Source organism: Rhineura floridana, chromosome 8, assembly GCF_030035675.1.
Source record: "Rhineura floridana isolate rRhiFlo1 chromosome 8, rRhiFlo1.hap2, whole genome shotgun sequence".
In the NCBI taxonomy this organism is placed as follows: Eukaryota; Metazoa; Chordata; class Lepidosauria; order Squamata; family Rhineuridae; genus Rhineura; species Rhineura floridana.
In genome coordinates, this window is record NC_084487.1 from 21351215 (window position 1) to 21369518 (window position 18304).

The 18304-nt window shown below is 43.0% G+C and overlaps 1 protein-coding gene across 13 annotated transcripts in view; it reads left to right on the top strand.

Annotated features, from left to right (window-relative positions):
• The first annotated feature begins 4999 nt into the window (after positions 1–4999).
• Positions 5000–18304, top strand: part of SLC15A5 (solute carrier family 15 member 5) — a 69253-nt gene continuing 55948 nt past the window's right edge. Inside the window, exons 1-5 of one of the 13 annotated variants that reach the window (XM_061638485.1) lie at positions 5559–5829; positions 6264–6656; positions 10829–10889; positions 14446–14896; positions 15911–16133. In XM_061638485.1, coding sequence (XP_061494469.1) covers positions 10842–10889; positions 14446–14896; positions 15911–16133 — 722 coding nt within the window. In that variant the 5' untranslated portion in view covers positions 5559–5829; positions 6264–6656; positions 10829–10841. Of the gene's footprint in view, positions 5040–5558; positions 5830–6263; positions 6657–6815; positions 6966–7002; positions 7221–7288; positions 7312–10828; positions 10890–14445; positions 14897–15910; positions 16134–18304 lie in introns of those variants that run through there. The other 12 variants (XM_061638488.1, XM_061638486.1, XM_061638492.1 and 9 more) reach the window with 12 other exon arrangements.

Consider the following 18304-nt stretch of genomic DNA (forward strand, 5'->3'; position numbering starts at 1 on the left):
AGAACAGCATAAGAGGAGCCCTGATGGACCAGACTGAAAGTCCATCTAGTCCAACATTCTGTGGCCAACCAGATCTCTATTCACTAACAGGCAAAAAAACCTTGCGGTTTAAGAAAGTACATATTGCCAACAGATATTTCTATCAAACATTAAAAAGCAGGGAAATTGGACAACTATAATGAATGCACCAGGGGAACAGGAAACCTGACCTCCTCTCTGAGATCCTTGGAGGAAAATGTGGTATATATACATTTAAGAAATATAAAATAAAAATAAGTTGCACAAGAGCACAACAGCCCTCTCCCCGTTTGTGATTTCCAGCAAATGGCGCTTATTTGGCATTAAAGCAATGTTATTGGCAATGAAGGGAGATTTTCCTTCCTGAATTCTGTATGTGAGACCAGCCTGTTAATGGACACTATCCATCATTACCAGTGGACAGCTGAAACTAGATCCACAGACGGTGATACTATACTCATAGGCACTACTTGATCACCTAATTACATATTCCCTTTCTCTTTCATTTTTTGGCACATACGGAAAAAAATCTTGAGTGTTTTCTCCAATCTATAGTTTGTCATAGGATTTTTAAAAAGCCATCTTTCTATATGATAGAACTAGGTCTAATTTACCCATTAGAGAAAACAACGTCGTAAAAAATATCTGCCAACTACACAATATAAAACTTCACCATGCATCATGAAAAATAATTGCAATGCAATTACCTCTGAATTATAAAACCGTCAAATAGGTGCAATAAGACAAGAGGCTGTGAACATATGAAAAACTGCCTAACACAGATATAATTATATATGTTTGGGTTGAGGCTAAAAGAGAAAGGAGAAAAAATAAAACAATACAGCAGATGCCAGTTGAGAGGAAAGCACAATGATGCCAAAGCCATTGAATGCAATAATGGGCTTCAACCTTTGCTCAACATGGATATATGCCAAAACATAAGAGCCTGTTTTTATAACCCCACATAGTGCTTTCACCCAGCTTAGTGTAGCAGATGTGCCCATTTGTGGTGAAGTCAGACATAACCATGGCTATACATGCTTTAGTTACAATGTGTCTGGACTACCGCAGTGCACTCTCTGTGGGGCTGCCCTGAACACCATGCGGACACTTGGTTCAGAGTGCTACTGCCAAAATCTTGACCAGAGCCAACTGTTGTGATCACATGACCTCTTTATCGCATTGGCTGCTGGTCAGCTTCAAAGGGTAACTGAAGGTGGTGGCCATGACCTACATTGCTTAGGGCCAAGTTGTTTGAGCGACTGTTTCCTCCTCTGCCTGTCCTTTCAATGTAAGCCCTTCTGTGCATGATACAGCCTTCTGAGAACTGGCTGGTGGCAAGGGATGAGAGGATATTTTCTGTGGCAGTGACTTGTATGTGGAACTCCCTGCCCCAAGAGTTAGATAAAGGGTAGGGTGCCTGTAGCCTTCCAGATGCTGTTGGACTCCAACACCCATCGGCCCTAACCAGCATGTCCATAGGGTACGTTTGGCCCTCCAGATGTTGTCCAATCCCAACTCCCATCAGCCCCAGTCAGCAATGTCACAGATGGTGAGAGCTGCAGCCCAGCAACATCTGGAGGGCCAAAAGTTGCCCATCCCTGGTTTAAATCCTTCTCCTCTTTGCTTGTGTTCCCCTGGTGTTTGAAGTCTTGTGTTTTTCAGTATGCTCTGTCACTGTTTGAGTTATTATCTGCTAGTTTGGCTCTTTGAATTCTCTTTATGCTGTTTTTTTTGGGGGGGGTGTCTGGTGATGTGTTATTTGTTTGATGACTTTAACAATGGAGATTATTGTTTAATTTTTTTATGTTGATTGTTAGTACAGATACAAATAAATAAAAATGTCAGGTTGGATGGACAGGGAGCAGAGGGGCATTGTGCTTCCTACTTAGGGGCTTTATGGCCCCCAAGGTTCATAGGGGTATTTATTGAGTGTGTTCAGAAGTATAGTGAATTGGCAACTCTCTCCATGAGGGAGCTTCACAAAGTTCCCACTTTGGATGATATGAAAAAGACATTCATTACTTGTGTTTCCTATGCTTTGAAATTCAAGCCAGCTAGGTCCCAAAATCTGACCTTGAATTTCTCAAAATTTTTCTTCTTCTGCAAAAGAGGCTTCAGTTTTCCTGCCTCCTTCTCAGGGAGCTTTAGAACTGCCGTGGCAGTGGGGGTCTGGGCTTATCTTATGGTTATGAGGTGGCTGGATGGTATGTGTGCATTTCTCGAGCAGTCTGCAGCCTTCCTTGCTGCCTGTGCCCCTGATCAGACTGAAAAGCCTCATGGAAGGAGTGACTTCATTACAGTATGTCTTTCCCTGGGCTTTAACTGAAGTACAGGCACCCGGGGAGGGGGACAGAATGTAGACCACTGGGGAGAGGATTTGCAGAATGAAAATAAAAGGAAGGACACTCGCAAACACCCCTTGGCCACATCGAAAGTAAAGTAAGCCGGGGGGGGGGGGACTGGACTCCACCCATGAGAATTTACTGAAATAGTGCAGCAGCAAATTCAGAAGTGCAGGCTCCCTTCATGATCATCATAGCCACCCGCCCTCATTAGCCACACCCCTTTCCCCAGTTTCTCATGCTTCCAAGCATACACTCCACTCCACAACAGATCCTCCTAGGAGGCAACCAGCATGAAAGGGGAGGCTGGGGTTAGCTACTGAAAAGAGTCTTCTCAGTGGCTGACCAGCTCTTTTCACTCTGATTAGCTCCAATGAGCATGAAAGGACAACGGATGGCATGCTCTTTTTTCATCCTGATTGGCTCATTTATAGGGACCTGGCTGGGACCCTGCTCCCAAAAAAGTAATGGATCTGTGACCCCCCCGACCTTGGATGATTACATCCCTGACTGTGGCCCATTTCTGTTCTGTACATTTAAAACACTGTTAAGTCATGGCTTCCCTACCCAATTCGGAAAACTACAGTTTGTGAAGGGTACTAAGAGTTTTTAAGAGATCCCTATTCCCCTCACTGAGTCATAATTCCCAGAGTGGTTTTAACAACTACTCCCTCTTCTCAGGGAACTCTGGGAACTGTGTCTCTGTAAGGGCAAAAGGAGTCTCTTAACAATTTTCTGCACCCACAGCAAACTACAGTTCCCAGAATTCTTTGGGGGAAACAATGGCTATTTATGGAGGCATGAGACTGCTTTAAATTTTGAGTACAGTTGGGGTCATACATTATCATTAGACATGCCTGGCATTGCTTGGGTGGAGGCATAGGTGAGCATTCAAAGACCAAACCAGGCAGGATGCCCCATGCATCTTTTCATTTAGCATGCAGGTTTTAGAAATGCAACTAGCATCAGCTGTGTGTGGGGTGGGACTAAAAATAATTAATGGGATCTGAGCTGGCATGGAGGGCTTAACCCTTTCTTCCCCTGCTGCAGTACCGAGGAAAATCCCTTATCTAATTCTGGCATTTTGCATTCTGGGGAAATCCCCCACTGGCATCTTGAGAAAACCAATAGAGCACGGAAGAGTAGATTTATGAATTGTGGCCAATGATAGTCTTTGGGTAAATGCATACCAATATCTTTTTTTTAAAAAAGTTTTATTATGTGTTGTCTATATAGCCATTATTACTATTATTGTTATTATTTGATTTATATCCTGCCCTTCCTCCCAGCAGGGGCCCAGGGTGGCAAACAAAAGCACTAAAAACATTAAAACCTCATAAAAACAAACTTTAAAACACATTAAAACAAAACATCTTCAAACATTTTACTTTAAAAAAAGCTATGAGAACATCTTCTAAGATTAAAAACATTTTTAAAAATAAACTTTTAAGAACATATTAAAAAGGACTTCCAACACAGATACAAACTGGGATAGATATCAACTTAAAAGGCTTGTTGAAAGATGAAAGTGTTCAATAGGTGCCGAAATGATAAGAGATAAAAAGAACTCCCAGTCTGTTTGTTTATTTTTAAATTGCCTTTTCATCCTCCCCAAGCCTACAAACTACTCAGACTACACCCTTATCATATGTTTTGGATTATGTCTTACTTTAATTAAATTTCCATTTTAAGGTCACAGCCACACCATACATTTAAAGCACATTGCTTCACCTAAAGAATGTTGGGAACAGTAGTTTTACTCCTCACAGAGCTATAGTTTCCAGCACTCTTAACAACCTACAGTTTCCAGGGTGCTTGTGGGGGAGGAGCCATGTGCTTTATATGTGTGGTGTGGATGTGAGATTTGGGACTGCTGTCTTTGCTCCCACAGTCATAACAGCCCTGTTAGAAGGCTGGTCCAAGAGACCTGCCAACTTGACTTCTCACATCCAAATAACTAACCACTGCATCATACTGCCTGAAAAGTTTTGCTTGATGTTTTATGAGCTGTGATTTCAGGTCTCCCCTAATATTCAAGCTTTTCAGAAATCTAAAATGCAGCTTCACCATATCTCACTTCATGTTCTTTCCAGATGAAGTTGCCAATGTTTATTCTGTCAGATTTACTCTGCTTTTAACAAAATCTAGTTGATACCTGAGAGCCAGTGTGGTGTAGTGGTTAAGGTGTTGGACTATGACCTGGGAGACCAGGGTTCAAATCCCCGCACAGCCACGAAGCTCCCTAGGTGACCTTGGGCCAGTCACTGCCTCTCAGCCTCAGAGGAAGGCAATGGTAAACCCCCTCTAAATACCACTTACCATGAAAACCCTATTCATAGGGTTGCCATAAATTGGAATCGACTTGAAGGCACTCCAGTTGATAACTGACCAAAATGTCACAAAATTGTGAGCAAGCTTTTCAGTCCATTGGAATTCTTCATCTAGCCTGATGAAGGATCTGAAAGCTTGCTCGTTCTTTTGCAACATCTTAGTTAATCACAGTATTGTCCTACTGTAGATTTGCTTTTTTCTTTTCTCCTATGGACCATCATAGCCATCTGCGTTTTGTGTGTGCCTTTAACAGTTACCTGATACTGAGAAATCTTTCACCAGCTGCATGCTAGTTAGGCACAGGAGCCTTGTCAGGAAAAAAAAATGTTTGGCAACTCTGTGCCTGTAAGGGAAGCAATATCCTGCTGTATGATTTGAGCTGCTAGACAGGCATTTTTGCAGAGAGACTATTAATGGGGAACAGAAGTTGCTTACATGGCTGCATTCTATGGACACTTACATGGGAATAAGCCCCATTGGTCTCAATTAGGGATTGAAGGATCTGTCAATTTGGATTTTCTCAGGTCCTCATTTGTCCAGTCTTAAATTCAGGTCTCCACATTTCTGCAGGCATTTGCAATTAAAAAAAAATCCTCATGAAAATTCTTTGTTATTTTAGTGCAAATTTCTCCTAAAAAGTCACATTTTTGTATGACTAATGTACACATTTTTACAAGCAATTTCTCCTCACATAATACATGTGTGCATTACTTTCACTGATATGTTCATTTTAATGTACCTCTTCCCCCAAGCTATGTATTTTTGTAAATATTGTTTGGCTGGAGAACTACATCAGATAAGTGCAGATTTTGAAGGATGACCGTGTTTTGGTTCTCATGTTGGTTTGGAAAGTGTGAATTAAATAGATTCGGCTTGAAATGCGAACTGAATCAGTTTTCTCCCCCAGCCCTAGTCTCAGTGGGACTTGGCTTCTGTGTAAACACGCATAGATTCAATCTGCAAAAAGTATCTTGCCTGCCTGCCTGCTTCAGATCTCTGTTTGCCAATCCTCCTCACAACAACTTGCATTTTCAAGGCCGGGAGTTGGGAGTTTGAGTTTTCTATCTCCAGAGCTGCATTGTGTGAAGATAACTGGGGCAAATTGTTCTCTGAGACTGCAGCCATTGATTAGGAAGTAAGTATCTTTGAACTTAGTGGGATTTGTTGCTCAGTAACTATATGTAAAGACCTGGCTGGAAGCTTTTTTTGGTTTTTGTTTAATGTGGCATTGGAAGGGGTTTTGTACCTAGTTAGCTAGCAATGGGGCAAAGTTTGCATTGGGGAATTCCCTACTGCCTCACACACCCAATATAAGGCAAGCCCAGATATTTCCAAATTAGAGCCTGGGCTTCTATTGGAATTCAGCTGTCATGACAGCTGCTAGCCAGACCTCCCAAATTTATCCGATGGCAGCAAGGGCTCCCACAGTTTCCTCTTAACCCACTCTCTTTTTGCGACATTTCCATGGAAGAGTGCTAAAAGCATATTTGAAAATTACAAAAAGCAATTGCTATACTTTGTGTAAGTCTGGCATCATGAGCCTCTCCTACCCTTTCTTTCTCTTTGAAGTTTCTAGACTTTATTGGGTGCAAAGAGAAACTCCAAAACATATGGACTGCCCTCTCCGTGAAATCCCAGTGGCCAAGGAGAGCAAGACTTTCAGAAATTAAAGAGCAACACTTTAGCGACTCTCTCTTCTCCATGGCAATTATTCTCTGGCCCTCTATACCTAATTTCCACATGTCCCCGCTCCCCTTTTGATTTGCATAGACCTTCGAAGAACATTTCAAAACAGCTGAAATCTTCCTTCTTGGAAGCACAATAAATCATGCAAAGATATGCAGGACTGCCCACCTATGGGTTTCCTGTTATTATTTGGAAGTAAGCCCCACTTTTTTGTGCTTCCAAGTATGCTTGCGTATCTTGCAGGCCTAGGCTGCTTTCCCATGCATATTACTCAAGGTAAGTCACATTGAACTCCATGAGATTTGCTTTTGAGTAAGCCTGTGTACAGGTGCTGTGGGCTGTAAATGTAAATTCTGTAGATGATTTGGCCCAGCTCGCTGACTGGCAGGCCTCCTGCAGTGTGTTTGGTTCTGACCTTTGCATGTTTACTGGAAGAAAGTCCTACGCTGTGCAATGGGGTTCACTCCCAAGTCAATCCTAAATCTTCCACTAGTGAGGCATAAATCAGGCGCAGGATTAGGTCACTTTGGGGGCAGCATCTTAGAAATGAATTGTCAGAAGCTGGGAAGGAACAGCAGAAGGCAGGTAGGAACACCACTGCTGCTAGTACTGGAAGCTTCTAGAAGCAGGACTGGACCCTTGTTGCTGTTTTGCTTCCACCAAATATTTATCCCTGATTCAATTTTCCAAAAAATGCTCAGGGACTCTTATTTTCTTTTTTCTCTTTCTTTTTTTTTAATTTAGACCTGGGCTAACACTGACATTTGGCACGGCTGTGTTTTCTTCAGGGGGTTTAAATCGACTTTTAAATGTGTAGAAGTACACAATTGAGATTAAGGGGTGAGTGAAGGTGCTAGAATTGCAGGGGGGAATCCTTTCATTTTGGGATGGATCTCCTTAGCTGCTGTTTTCAGAAAGCTACAGGGAATGGGTAAGGTGCTTAAAACTGAAGGAGGGGTGGGCCTTGTGGATTTCCTTAAGAGCCTCCTATCTCCCCACCTGTACACAAACACACACACACAATTTTATTTTATTTTATTGGACAAGATTTATATACTCTTTACTCAGCAGAAAAAGAGAACCTCTAAGCAGTTTGCATAAAACAATATAAAATATGTAAAATAACAATGAAAGGAAACAAATTGACACAAAGTGTATCAAAATATAAATAAAAATAGTTGTTCTTTTTTAAAAATATACATAATAAAATTACATGTTTAAATTGCACATTAAAATTACATGTCTGGGTAGGCTTGTCTAGCAGGGAGTGATGTTACTGTGGGACCACTTGCATTGTTTTTTCGCTGTTTAAATATGCACCTCTTTCAGTTCATGGCTTTGCAAAACCATCGCCTCCTATTTCACTCTCTCAATATAACTGTTATTTATATATTTGATTTACTTTCTGTCCTTTTTCCCAGGGCGGCAGACACATTCTTTATAAAATAATAAAAACATTTTTTTAAAAAAACTAGAACCAGTTAAAAAATGGGAATGGACTGCCTTCAAGTTGATTCCAACTTATGGCAACCCTATGAATAGGGTTTTTATGGTAAGCGATATTCAGAGGTGGTTTACCATTGCCTTCCTCTGAGGCTGAGAGGCAGTGACTGGCCCAAGGTCGCCCAGTGAGCTTCATGGCTGTCTGGGGATTCAAACCCTGGTCTCCCAGGTTGTAGTCCAGCACTCTAACCACTATGCCAACTGGCTCTCTAATAATTGTGTAGAAGAATAAATTACAGGAGGTGTAGCCTGTCATGAAAGCTACAGCTGCTGAAATTCCCTCTTCTGCACAACTGTTAATGGTGCAGGAGCCCTCCCGCCCTCTTTGTCACCTGGCCACCTGGCAAGCTGTTTTTAAGTCTGCAGTTGGACTACAAAATGTGATGTTTTGTAGATGTTTCTAGTGCTTTGTTTTCTGCTGCCGTGAGCGAGGTTGAGGTGTGATGGCAAAGACCCCTGGGTGAGCGGGTGGCCTATTTGGCGGAAGGCAAGGCTTCGGCCACAGAGGCCACGGCAGGTGGGAGGGCTGAGGCCTGGGATTCAGCCTTGGCCTCGGTGGGTAGGAGGCAGGTAGTGGCAGTGGCCCAACAGCCAAGACAAGAAGGTTGGGGTGGGGAGCATCAGTGCCTTGGGGGGGTGAGGAGGAAGATGATACCTAGGGGAGGGGGCAGAGGGTGGCAAGGGGAGGGTTGCCATATTGCCCGGTTAGCCGGGTTTTACCCAGATTCTATCCATGCCATCCGGTGCCCACTTAGTCCATTAGGTGGCCCAGATTCTCAGCTTTCATTTTAAAATAAAAGCTAGTCTCTAGCCCTTGTGGATCCAGAGATAGAAAGCAAAACGTGGAGGCAGTTTTCTGCCCATTTTGCCCAGACCTCCAATGCAAAGTATTTAGAGTTTTCACCATAGAGATGACCAGGGCTTTAGAGTGACGCCAGTCTCCATCCATAAAGCCAATAAGCCTATGTCACTTCCTTGCTTTTTCTTTTAGAGCTTTGGCAGGCACACGTGTTACCTGCGAGTAATCTTTTGTTGTTACTGCAGCCGTCCTTTGCTTGGTCAGGTTGCTATGGTGAGTCCAGGGGATCGTGTTTTTCGCATGTGATTTACTATCTAAAGAAGAAGAATTCTGAGGTCTGCAACACTGCATTCAGGGAGATTAAAATTATTATCCGCTGGCAAAGGTGGGGAAGAAATTGGATCAGTTCCCATTTGAAGCCAAAATTATTAAATTCGCACTTTCCAAAGCAATATGAGAACCAAAACATAGACAGCCTTTGAAATCCACACTTCTCTGCTATGCTCTTCTCCAACCAAGCAATGTTTGTAAAACTGCATATGTTAGGGGAAAGTGTACATAAAAATGAATATATTGGTGAAAATAACATACGTACAGTAAATGCTTGATATTAGGAGAAATTGTTTGCAAAAATATGTACATTAGTCAAAACAGCATACAAAAATGTGTTTAGCAGGTGAAATTTACAATAAAATGCTGAAGATTTTTTATGATTTAAAAAAAACCCTGCAAATTGCTGCAGAAATATGTTGTTGTTATGTGCCTTCAAGTCGATTTTGACTTATGGAGACCCTATGAATGAGCGATCTTCTACTTCCTTCTGTTTTCCCCAGCATTATTGTCTTTTCTAGTGAATCATGTCTTCTCATGATGTCTCCAAAGTATGATAACCTCAGTTTCATCATTTTAGCTTCTAGTGACAGTTCTGGCTTAATTTGTTCTAACACCCAATTATTTGTCTTTTTTGCGGTCCATGGTATGCACAAAGCTCTCCTCCAACGCCACATTTCAAATGAGTTGATTTTTCTCTTATCTGCTTTTTTCACTGTCCAACTTTCACATCCATACATAGAGATCGGGAATACCATGGTCTGAATGATCCTGACTTTAGTGTGCAGTGATACATCTTGGCATTTGAGGACCTTTTCTAGTTCTCTCATAGCTGCCCTCCCCAGTCCCAGCCTTCTTCTGATTCTTCACTATTGTCTCCATTTGGGTTAATGACTGTGCCGAGGTATTGATAATCCTTGACAAGTTCAATGCCGAGTTGTGCTGTGGGCCCTTGGGGGGGGGGACTGGTGGCTTCTGAGTCCCAGGCAATGTTCAACCCAAAGGGATCAATGTAAGAGCATACTTTAGTCAGAGAGGAGGTCCTGCTAATCCCTTGTCTAGTCTACAAAATCAAGTCTAAAATCCTCTCACAATTTCTGTAAAAGATTTTAAAAAATTTATCATAGGTAACTCTAATATTACACCAGTGTTCTACATAGACTTTGATTTGTAGTTTATACAGTAGGGCCCCACTCATACGGCAGGTTAAGTTCCAGACCCCCACCGGAAAGTGAAAACTGCCAAAAAGTGGGTGAGCTGTAGCGTGGGGGTCTGGAACCTAACCCGCTGATCGCACCAGAGGAGGAGAAGATCAGATCTTCCCCTCCTCAGGTGTGATCAGCTCAAGCTGATCACATGTCTGATCGCATCAGAAGAAGAGAAGATCGGCTGTAGCACGCTACAGCTAATCTTCTCCTCCGGCGTGCCGCGTGATCAGCTGGAGTGCGGGGAGCTCCAGCCCCCCCCAGCTGATCACCCCGCTGGTGCCGTATTAATGGAACACCGAAAAATGGGGTGCCGAGAAGCGGAGCCCAACTGTAATAACATTCTCCTGTGTAGCACACTGCTACAAACTGTATTGATCACATATTATAGCCATTCTGCCCCTGTGTTATCCTATAGGTTTTTTTAAATGGAGCTAAAAAGATGAGGAGTGAATATTTAATGTAGAGGGACAAAATATATCTTTTTAGAGAAACAGAATAAATGTGTTGATTACTGTAGTAGAATATATGATCAGATTGTCTCTTTAGATGTACTTTTAAATGAAGGTTAGATGTGCTTTTTCAGACTAGTAAACTTGTGTCATTTACAGTGATATCCAATACATGTCTACTCAAGTAAGCTCCATTGGGTTCAATGTGATTTACTCCAAGGTAAGTGTGTATTGGATTGCAACCTTAATTATTTTTTATGTTTGTTAGATTTTCTATGTATATTTTTTAAAAGAGAGAGAGAGATGTGGAGTAATTCAAATAGATTTTGTTCATTTTCTTTCACTACCTCATCCTGATAGCCCTGGAATATATTGTTATTGTTCCCAGTTGAGGCTATTCTGCCTGCCTCATTTAGCATAGATGTTCAGCGTAAAGTTTCACAAGTCATTTAGAGATATTTCATACATTTTACAGTCTTCTGTACAGACCAACATCACGGTATTGCGATACAGAATTAGTAAGCTACAACAGATGTTCAAGAACTATAAGGAACAAAATCAGCAGGGAAATATTATTTAGAAAGTTGGACCAGTAGCACAATGGATTTAGATCTAGAACTTATAGTATTTCTAAAATTATTATCTGAATTTTGTCTTGTTTTTAACAGTGGAAGGGCAGGATATAAATCCTTTTAATAAATAAATATTCCATAGTATTGGAAACTAAAGTCTAGGGATTTAAGGCTGAAAATGTATGGTGTTTTTTTTAAAAAAAGATTCCTCATATCCTTCCCCAGTTTTTGGTGGTAATTGAAATGGAAATGGACTGCCTTCAAGTTGATTCTGACTTATGGCAACCCTATGAATAAGGGTTTTCATGGTAAGCGGAATTCAGAGGTGGTTTACCATTGTCTTCTTCTGAGGCTGAGAGGCAGTGACTGGCCCAAGGTCACCCAGTGAGCTTCATGGCTGTGTGGGGATTTGAACCCTGGTCTCCCAGGTCGTAGTCCAACACCTTAACCACTACACCACACTGGCTCTCTTGGGTGGTTATTACTAGGCACAAAAACAAAACAACGGGACAATGCAACTATTAATATATTTAATTTACATAATTGCATAATATGTGCATTAGCCTGCCCGGATTTGTGGAACTGGAATATGGCAACCCTAGGCAAGGGGTAGTTTGTTTCTCTCTGTGTGTGCATGTGTGCGAGACACAGAGAGTATGTGTGTGTCCATGTGTGTGGGTTTGGGGGTGCCTGGTGTGTGTGTTGGGGGCAGGAAGGCTTTGGAGACCCATGGGGGGAGGGGGTGCCGGAGAGCTACAGCCCATCCCCTCAATTCCTAATTCTCTGTCTTTAGTGAAATTGAGAGAGAGAGAGAGAGAGAGAGAGAGAGCATGCTTTGCATGAAGAAGGTCCCAAACAACTGAACTTAAGACTGGAACAATGAGAAACAGGAACTGATATAGTCATCCCTACCCTATAGATCCTTTGACAATTTTCTTAGGATATTTGGGTGAACAAATCAAATATAAACAGTTGGTAAGTGGAATTTAATCATTACTGTCCACATGTTAGTGGCACCACAGTGGACGAATAGGTCACCGACGGGTATAAAAGAACGGCAAGCTAAAATTTGGAAGCTCACAAAGTTGGTCTGATAAAAAGATGGGGAATGAAGAAGGGAAAACTTTAGAGGCAAATGCCTTTCATTAAGTGCATTTATGGAGGACAGATATAGCATAAATATTGATGAATATAAGAGATTTTCCATGTGACAAATCAAAATATTTAATATTTATCAAAATTAACAACCCACTATTTATAGACTTGCGATAGATATATATTTCATATTTTGACATACACTAGTACATATATTTCTGTAATATTATATGTATATCTTTTCATGTATTTGTGTAATAAACTAAACCCCCAGGTTCATTTTCTGGCACTTCAGTTAAAAGGTTCATAGGAAGCAGCCTTAAATTGAGTCACACCATTGGCCCATCTAGCTTAGGGTTGTCTACTAGGGCTGTGCGCAGACCCCCACCCCGATCTGCCCTGTGGCCCTGTTTAGTGGCCTTTGGATTGGACCACCTTACCCCCATGCCATCCCAAGGACTACCCACCCCATATCCAGTACCATATCATGGGGCAGGGCTGCTGGACAGTTGGGGTTTTTATCCCAGTCTGCATCTGTGCTGAAAATGTTTTTAAAGATTTTTAAATATATATATATGTTTTGTTTTTGATATGTTTTATAGACATTTTTAGTGATTTGTTGTTTGTTTGCCACCCTGGGCTGCTTCTGGGAGGAAGAGTGGAATACTGTATAGATTTATTAAATAAAGAAGTAAACATATGGGTGTGAGTGGGGAAGGAGGAGAGACTACGTCTTTTTCCCCCTCTCCTGACTGAGAGCAAGATGGTTTGAGTCTGCGGGGTGCTGCCCCTTTGTGAGTGCCCTCACGAAGGCGAGTAACCTGCACCACCACGCAGGATGGAATCTTCCACTTACCAGCTGGTAAGCAGAGGACTCCATCCTGCACAGTGCTGCGTGTTGGCGAGCACCGTCCCTTCAGGGAAACCCCTTGCGAAGGATCTTCTCTTGAGAAGATGCTGCTGGTGAGGTTGGTCCCTCCCACTCTCTTTTTCTGGTTTCGCCTTCCTGCCTGACACCCCCCCCCAACAGCCCTGGATTGCTCTGGGCCGCTCGACCCACAGCGATCCAGGGCTGTCTCAAGCTGACTTGAGCAGTGTCCTGATCCGCCCCTCCAGATCCCCCTGATTCAGTTCGGATCTTAGCTGAATTCAGTACCCAACTCTGTTGTCTGCACTGACTGGCAGGGGCTCTCCAGAGTTTCGGAAGGGAGGCTTTTCCAACCTTGTGTGGTGATACTGTGGATTAAACCTGGAGCCTTCTGTATGCAAGGCAGATACTCTAACACTGAGCCAAGGGTCTCGTAACGCCAAGACCAAGTTAACCTGCAAGATATTTTTTTCCTTCTTATCCCGCTGCCTCCCACTGATCATTGGTCCCAGTTTTCTGCACAAAACCACATTTTCCCCTTTCTGTTTCCCTGCAAACATTTGAGACCAGAACACAGTTGCAACAGGTTTATTTTGCATGGAGATTTTTTCTTATGATTCTCCCCCCTCCCCCAGCCACCATTCCCCACTTTTCATTAGCACATTGCAATTATTCGGGAAGAGGGGTGTTGATGGAAATACGACTTATTGCACTTAAATCTAGCGGCGTATACCTTTTTTCTAATTAACTTTCTTATCTGAATTTAATTTGAATCATAACAAGAAATGTTATAATGATCAGCTATTGTTCATTTCCTTACGTGCATCCTTCCTGTCTTTATCGCTTTGCTTCCAGCTTCATCCATGGTTGCTTAATTAAAAGCATTGGAATATTAGCCCCGCATTATTTTTTCTGGATCCTAATACCTGAATTTTGCCAATGTGCTTTAACCTTCCTCACTATTTAAACCTTTATCTGTAACGGGCAGATAAAGTTTGCTGCACGTTCTTATTGGATTCACATAATTTTAATAGGCAATTGTTGCTTTGGGGTGGGAGAAAGGGGGCAAGACTGTGTTTGCCACATAACAAGCTAATTAAACTGATTGGTTTCTGCACAACTTGTGTGCTCAAATAAGTGAATATCGATGGCTCAGATCCTTAAAAGACGAGCATGAGAGGCTTGGAGAATTGTTGTAGCAAGGTGTGGAATTTAACGCAAAGGTCTCACTTGTGTGTCAGTTACAGAAGCAGGCGACGGAAGCGTGCGCGCAGAAACCTTGCTTTGCTGTGAGCGACTGTTATCTACAACATCAAGCAATGCCTCTTGCAGATATGAGACTTGTGCAAGATGAGCAACTTCTAAACTATGACCCCAAGAAGGAGGGCAGAAAGCACATACCCAACCAAGCTGGCCATGGCGAGTCCAGCTCCAGGCCTCAGAAGGAACTCCAAGTGACCATTTGCTTACTGCTGGTGGAGCTGTGTGAAAAGTTCACGTTCTTTGGCATTGTCTGCAATATGATTCTTTTCTGCACAGTCAAGCTTGGCTATCCCAACCACCAGGCGGCCACAATCAGTCTCTGCTTTGTAGGTGCCTGCATGGTGACCCCCCTTCTGATGGGCTGGCTTGCCGAATGCCCGGTGGGGCGGATCAAATTGGTATATCTCTGTGCATTGCTACATTTTGTAGGTAGGTGTCCATCCCTATCTACTCGCTGGGGATGGGGGTGTGTGAAGTTTGCTTCAGTTTGCATTTAAGGCCAACCTCGCTAATTCACATTTTCTGAAACAATATGCAAACACAGCGGTTCTTCAAAGTTCACACCTCTGAATTTTGCAAGGCAGTTTTCCCGCCAAGTAATGCCTCTAAAAATGCATACGCTGGAGTAAATTGGGCATAAGAACACACATATTCATGGGAAAAAAATACATTGTATTGGGGGAAATTGCTTTGCAAAAATATGTTAGGCAAAACGGCATAGCAAAATGTGTTTATTAGGAAAAAGCTTCACCAAAATGCTGACAAATTTTCCTGAGGACTTTTTAAAAAAGGATTTGCAAACTATTGTGAGAATGTGAAGAACTTGAACCTAAGACTGAAACCCAAGAAACTGAGAGAAATAGAAATGAAGAGATTCGCTCATCCCTACTTGCTTCCTCAGGGTAATTGTTTTTGTTTGTTTGGTGCGTCTGGACCAAACTGAAGGTGCAGCTATAGAGCACCTCCTGCTGTGGATGTAGCACAGCCTGTGATTGATAGTCTGGCCATTGATGCTGACGAGGACAAGCAGCGGATGTGGTCCGATTGCACAGCTGTCCTCCCTTCCAAAAATCTTCCTAGGTCAGGGATGGTGAACCTTTGGTCCTCTGTCCTACTGCAACTCCCGTCATCCCTGGCCATTGGCCACACTTGCTGGGGCTAATGAGAGTTGTAGTTCAGCAACATCTAGAGCAGCCTTTCCCAACCAGTGCACCTCCAGATGTTGTTGGACCACAATTCCCATCTTTCCTGACCATTGGCAATGCTGGCTGAGGCTGATGGGAGTTGTGGTCCAACAACATCTGGTGGACCATTGGTTGGGAAAGGCTGATCTAGAGGATCAAAGGTTCCCCACCCCTGTCTCAGGGAATACTTTATTTTCTTCTGTTACGCTTGAATCCCACCCTTCTCTTGGTCTCATGCACCCTGTCTTTCCCGTTGCAGGTACAGCCCTGTTACCTGTTGTTGCCTTCCCCTTTGAAGATTTCTTCATAGATAAGCACTACGTCCTTCACACCTTGGCTAAAAGAGAGCAGCAGGTCCTCTTTTATGTGGGATTGTTTGCTACCTGTCTTGGCTCAGGAGGAATAAGAGCCATTGTGTCCCCCTTCAGTGTTTACGACCTTGATGCCTATGGACAAAAGGAGCTTCTGTCATTTTTCAACTGGTCAGTGACTGACACTGTTGCAGTGGGAAGGAGGGCATGTCATTTTGGAAGATCTTGCTAGTTGAAAACCTCCTCATTCTCCTAAAGAAACATCCTGACTCTGGGATGGGAAAGCTGTGGCCCTCCAGATGTTGTTGGACTCCCATCTGCCTCAGCCAGCATGGCCAATGGTCAGGGATGATGGGAGCTGGAGTCCAACAACATCTGGAGGGCCACATGCTCCCCATTCCTGTGATGAAATCCCACAGAAGGGCCTCCAGGCTTAAAAATGCCACCAAGCTATCTTTGAAAGGGATATCTGCTCAGCCATTGAGCATTGGGGTTGTCATCTGTGGACTTGTATTGAACTCTATCATGGGGGTCTTTCCCCTACCCCATTATTGTTCAGCAAGCAGAAACCACAAGGATGACAGATTTGGGCTCTTTCCATGCAAAAGATGAATGAACCTCCTGAGTTAGGGCAGCATTTCTTTAAGTGAAATACGCAGGGCTTTCAACTCCCAACTCACAGTTGACGCTTTTGATTTCTCTAAGAACTTTCAGCTATGTTTAATGGACTTTTAAAAACTTCTAAAGACAGCACCATCAAGAGGAATGCAGCGTTAAGGGGTTTGCATCCCCTCTTTGGGGGCTTTGCACTATACCAGGGATGGGAAGCCCCTTTCATGCGGAGGGCCAAATCCAAAAGTGGCCAACCCTCTTGGGCTACAGTGATAGGTGGGTGGGGCCACCTGCCTGCCAGTCACCTGATGTCATGGGACGTTGGGCACAGATCTGATGCCTGCCATGCTGCAAAGGCAAGCGCACAGCTTAGAGTGCATGCCCGATTGTTCCATTTCAGTGATGGCTTCCATTAGGCGCTGTTTAAATTTGGTGCTTCCCCTCCCGATTTTATCCTCACAGCAATCCTGTGAGGTAGGTTAGGCCGAGAGACAGTGACTGGCCCAAGGTCACCCAGTGAGCTTTCTGGCTGAGCAGGGATGTGAACCCTGGTCTACCAGGTCGTAGTCTGATATTCTAACCACTACACCACACTGGCTGTCAGCCAGTTGACCTCAGCCAGAAGAGTAAGTGTCAGACTAGACATGTCCTCACGAGAAAACTTTTTTTAAAAGTTGAAAAAGAAAAGGTAATCGTAGACATTGGCCAGGGTGGGGGTGGGGATTTCCTGAGAACCATTGGGAGCAGGCCCACAGCCCAGCCTGCAATAATGATCTTTTAAACAGGAAGATGTTACAGAAAAATGGTCATGACGGGCATGTTAGCATAATGATATATGGATATGAAAAAGCTGGCATAGTGTAGCAGTTAGACTGTTCGACTAGGAGTAGGTTCAGATCTTCTCTCAGCCATTAAGATCAGTTACATCTCTCCATCTAACCTACCTCTCAGGGTTGTTGTAATGATAAAATGGGAGAAACCATGTATATCGCCTTAAGCTTTCTGGATTAATAAACAGTGCAAGGAGTCTAGCTGCAATGAGTTACAAACTCTGGATTGCTCCATATAGATTTTGTATGGAAGTTATGGTAAATTCTGTTCCTTTATACTACTCTCATCTGCATTGACATGAAACATTTTAGTTACCTCTGATTAAAATACTTTCCCAAAGATGTTATCATCTGTAAGACAGAGAGTCTTCTGGCACCATAAAACCTTATGGCATATGTTCTTATTAACTACAGTCCAATTCACTGGATATAATATTCTCAGTTACTTGTTTGTGTGTGTTTGTGTGTGTTTGTGTGTGTGTGTGTGTACACACATATGGCTGGGGAGCGGAGAATTGTAAACAGTGAGGTCAGAGGGAAATAAAATGCAGAAAAGTACAAATAGCGATAATTACATAATTTCAGTGTGGCCATTCACAAAACAGTTGTTGGCGACGCAGACATCCTGGCATTAGTAAGCCAATCAGCATATACAGGGTGATCTAAAATCCCTTGTCTCTGTTCAGTCCACAACTGGTAGCACTCTACTTTTTCATGTACTTTAATACAGCAGTTTCACATTGCAGTCTCCCTTTGAAGTTCATTTGTTAAGAACATAAGAACATAAGAAGAGCCTGCTGGATCAGGCCAGTGGCCCATCTAGTCCAGCATCCTGTTCTCACAGTGGCCAACCAGGTGCCTGGGGGAAGCCCGCAAGCAGGACCCGAGTGCAAGAACACT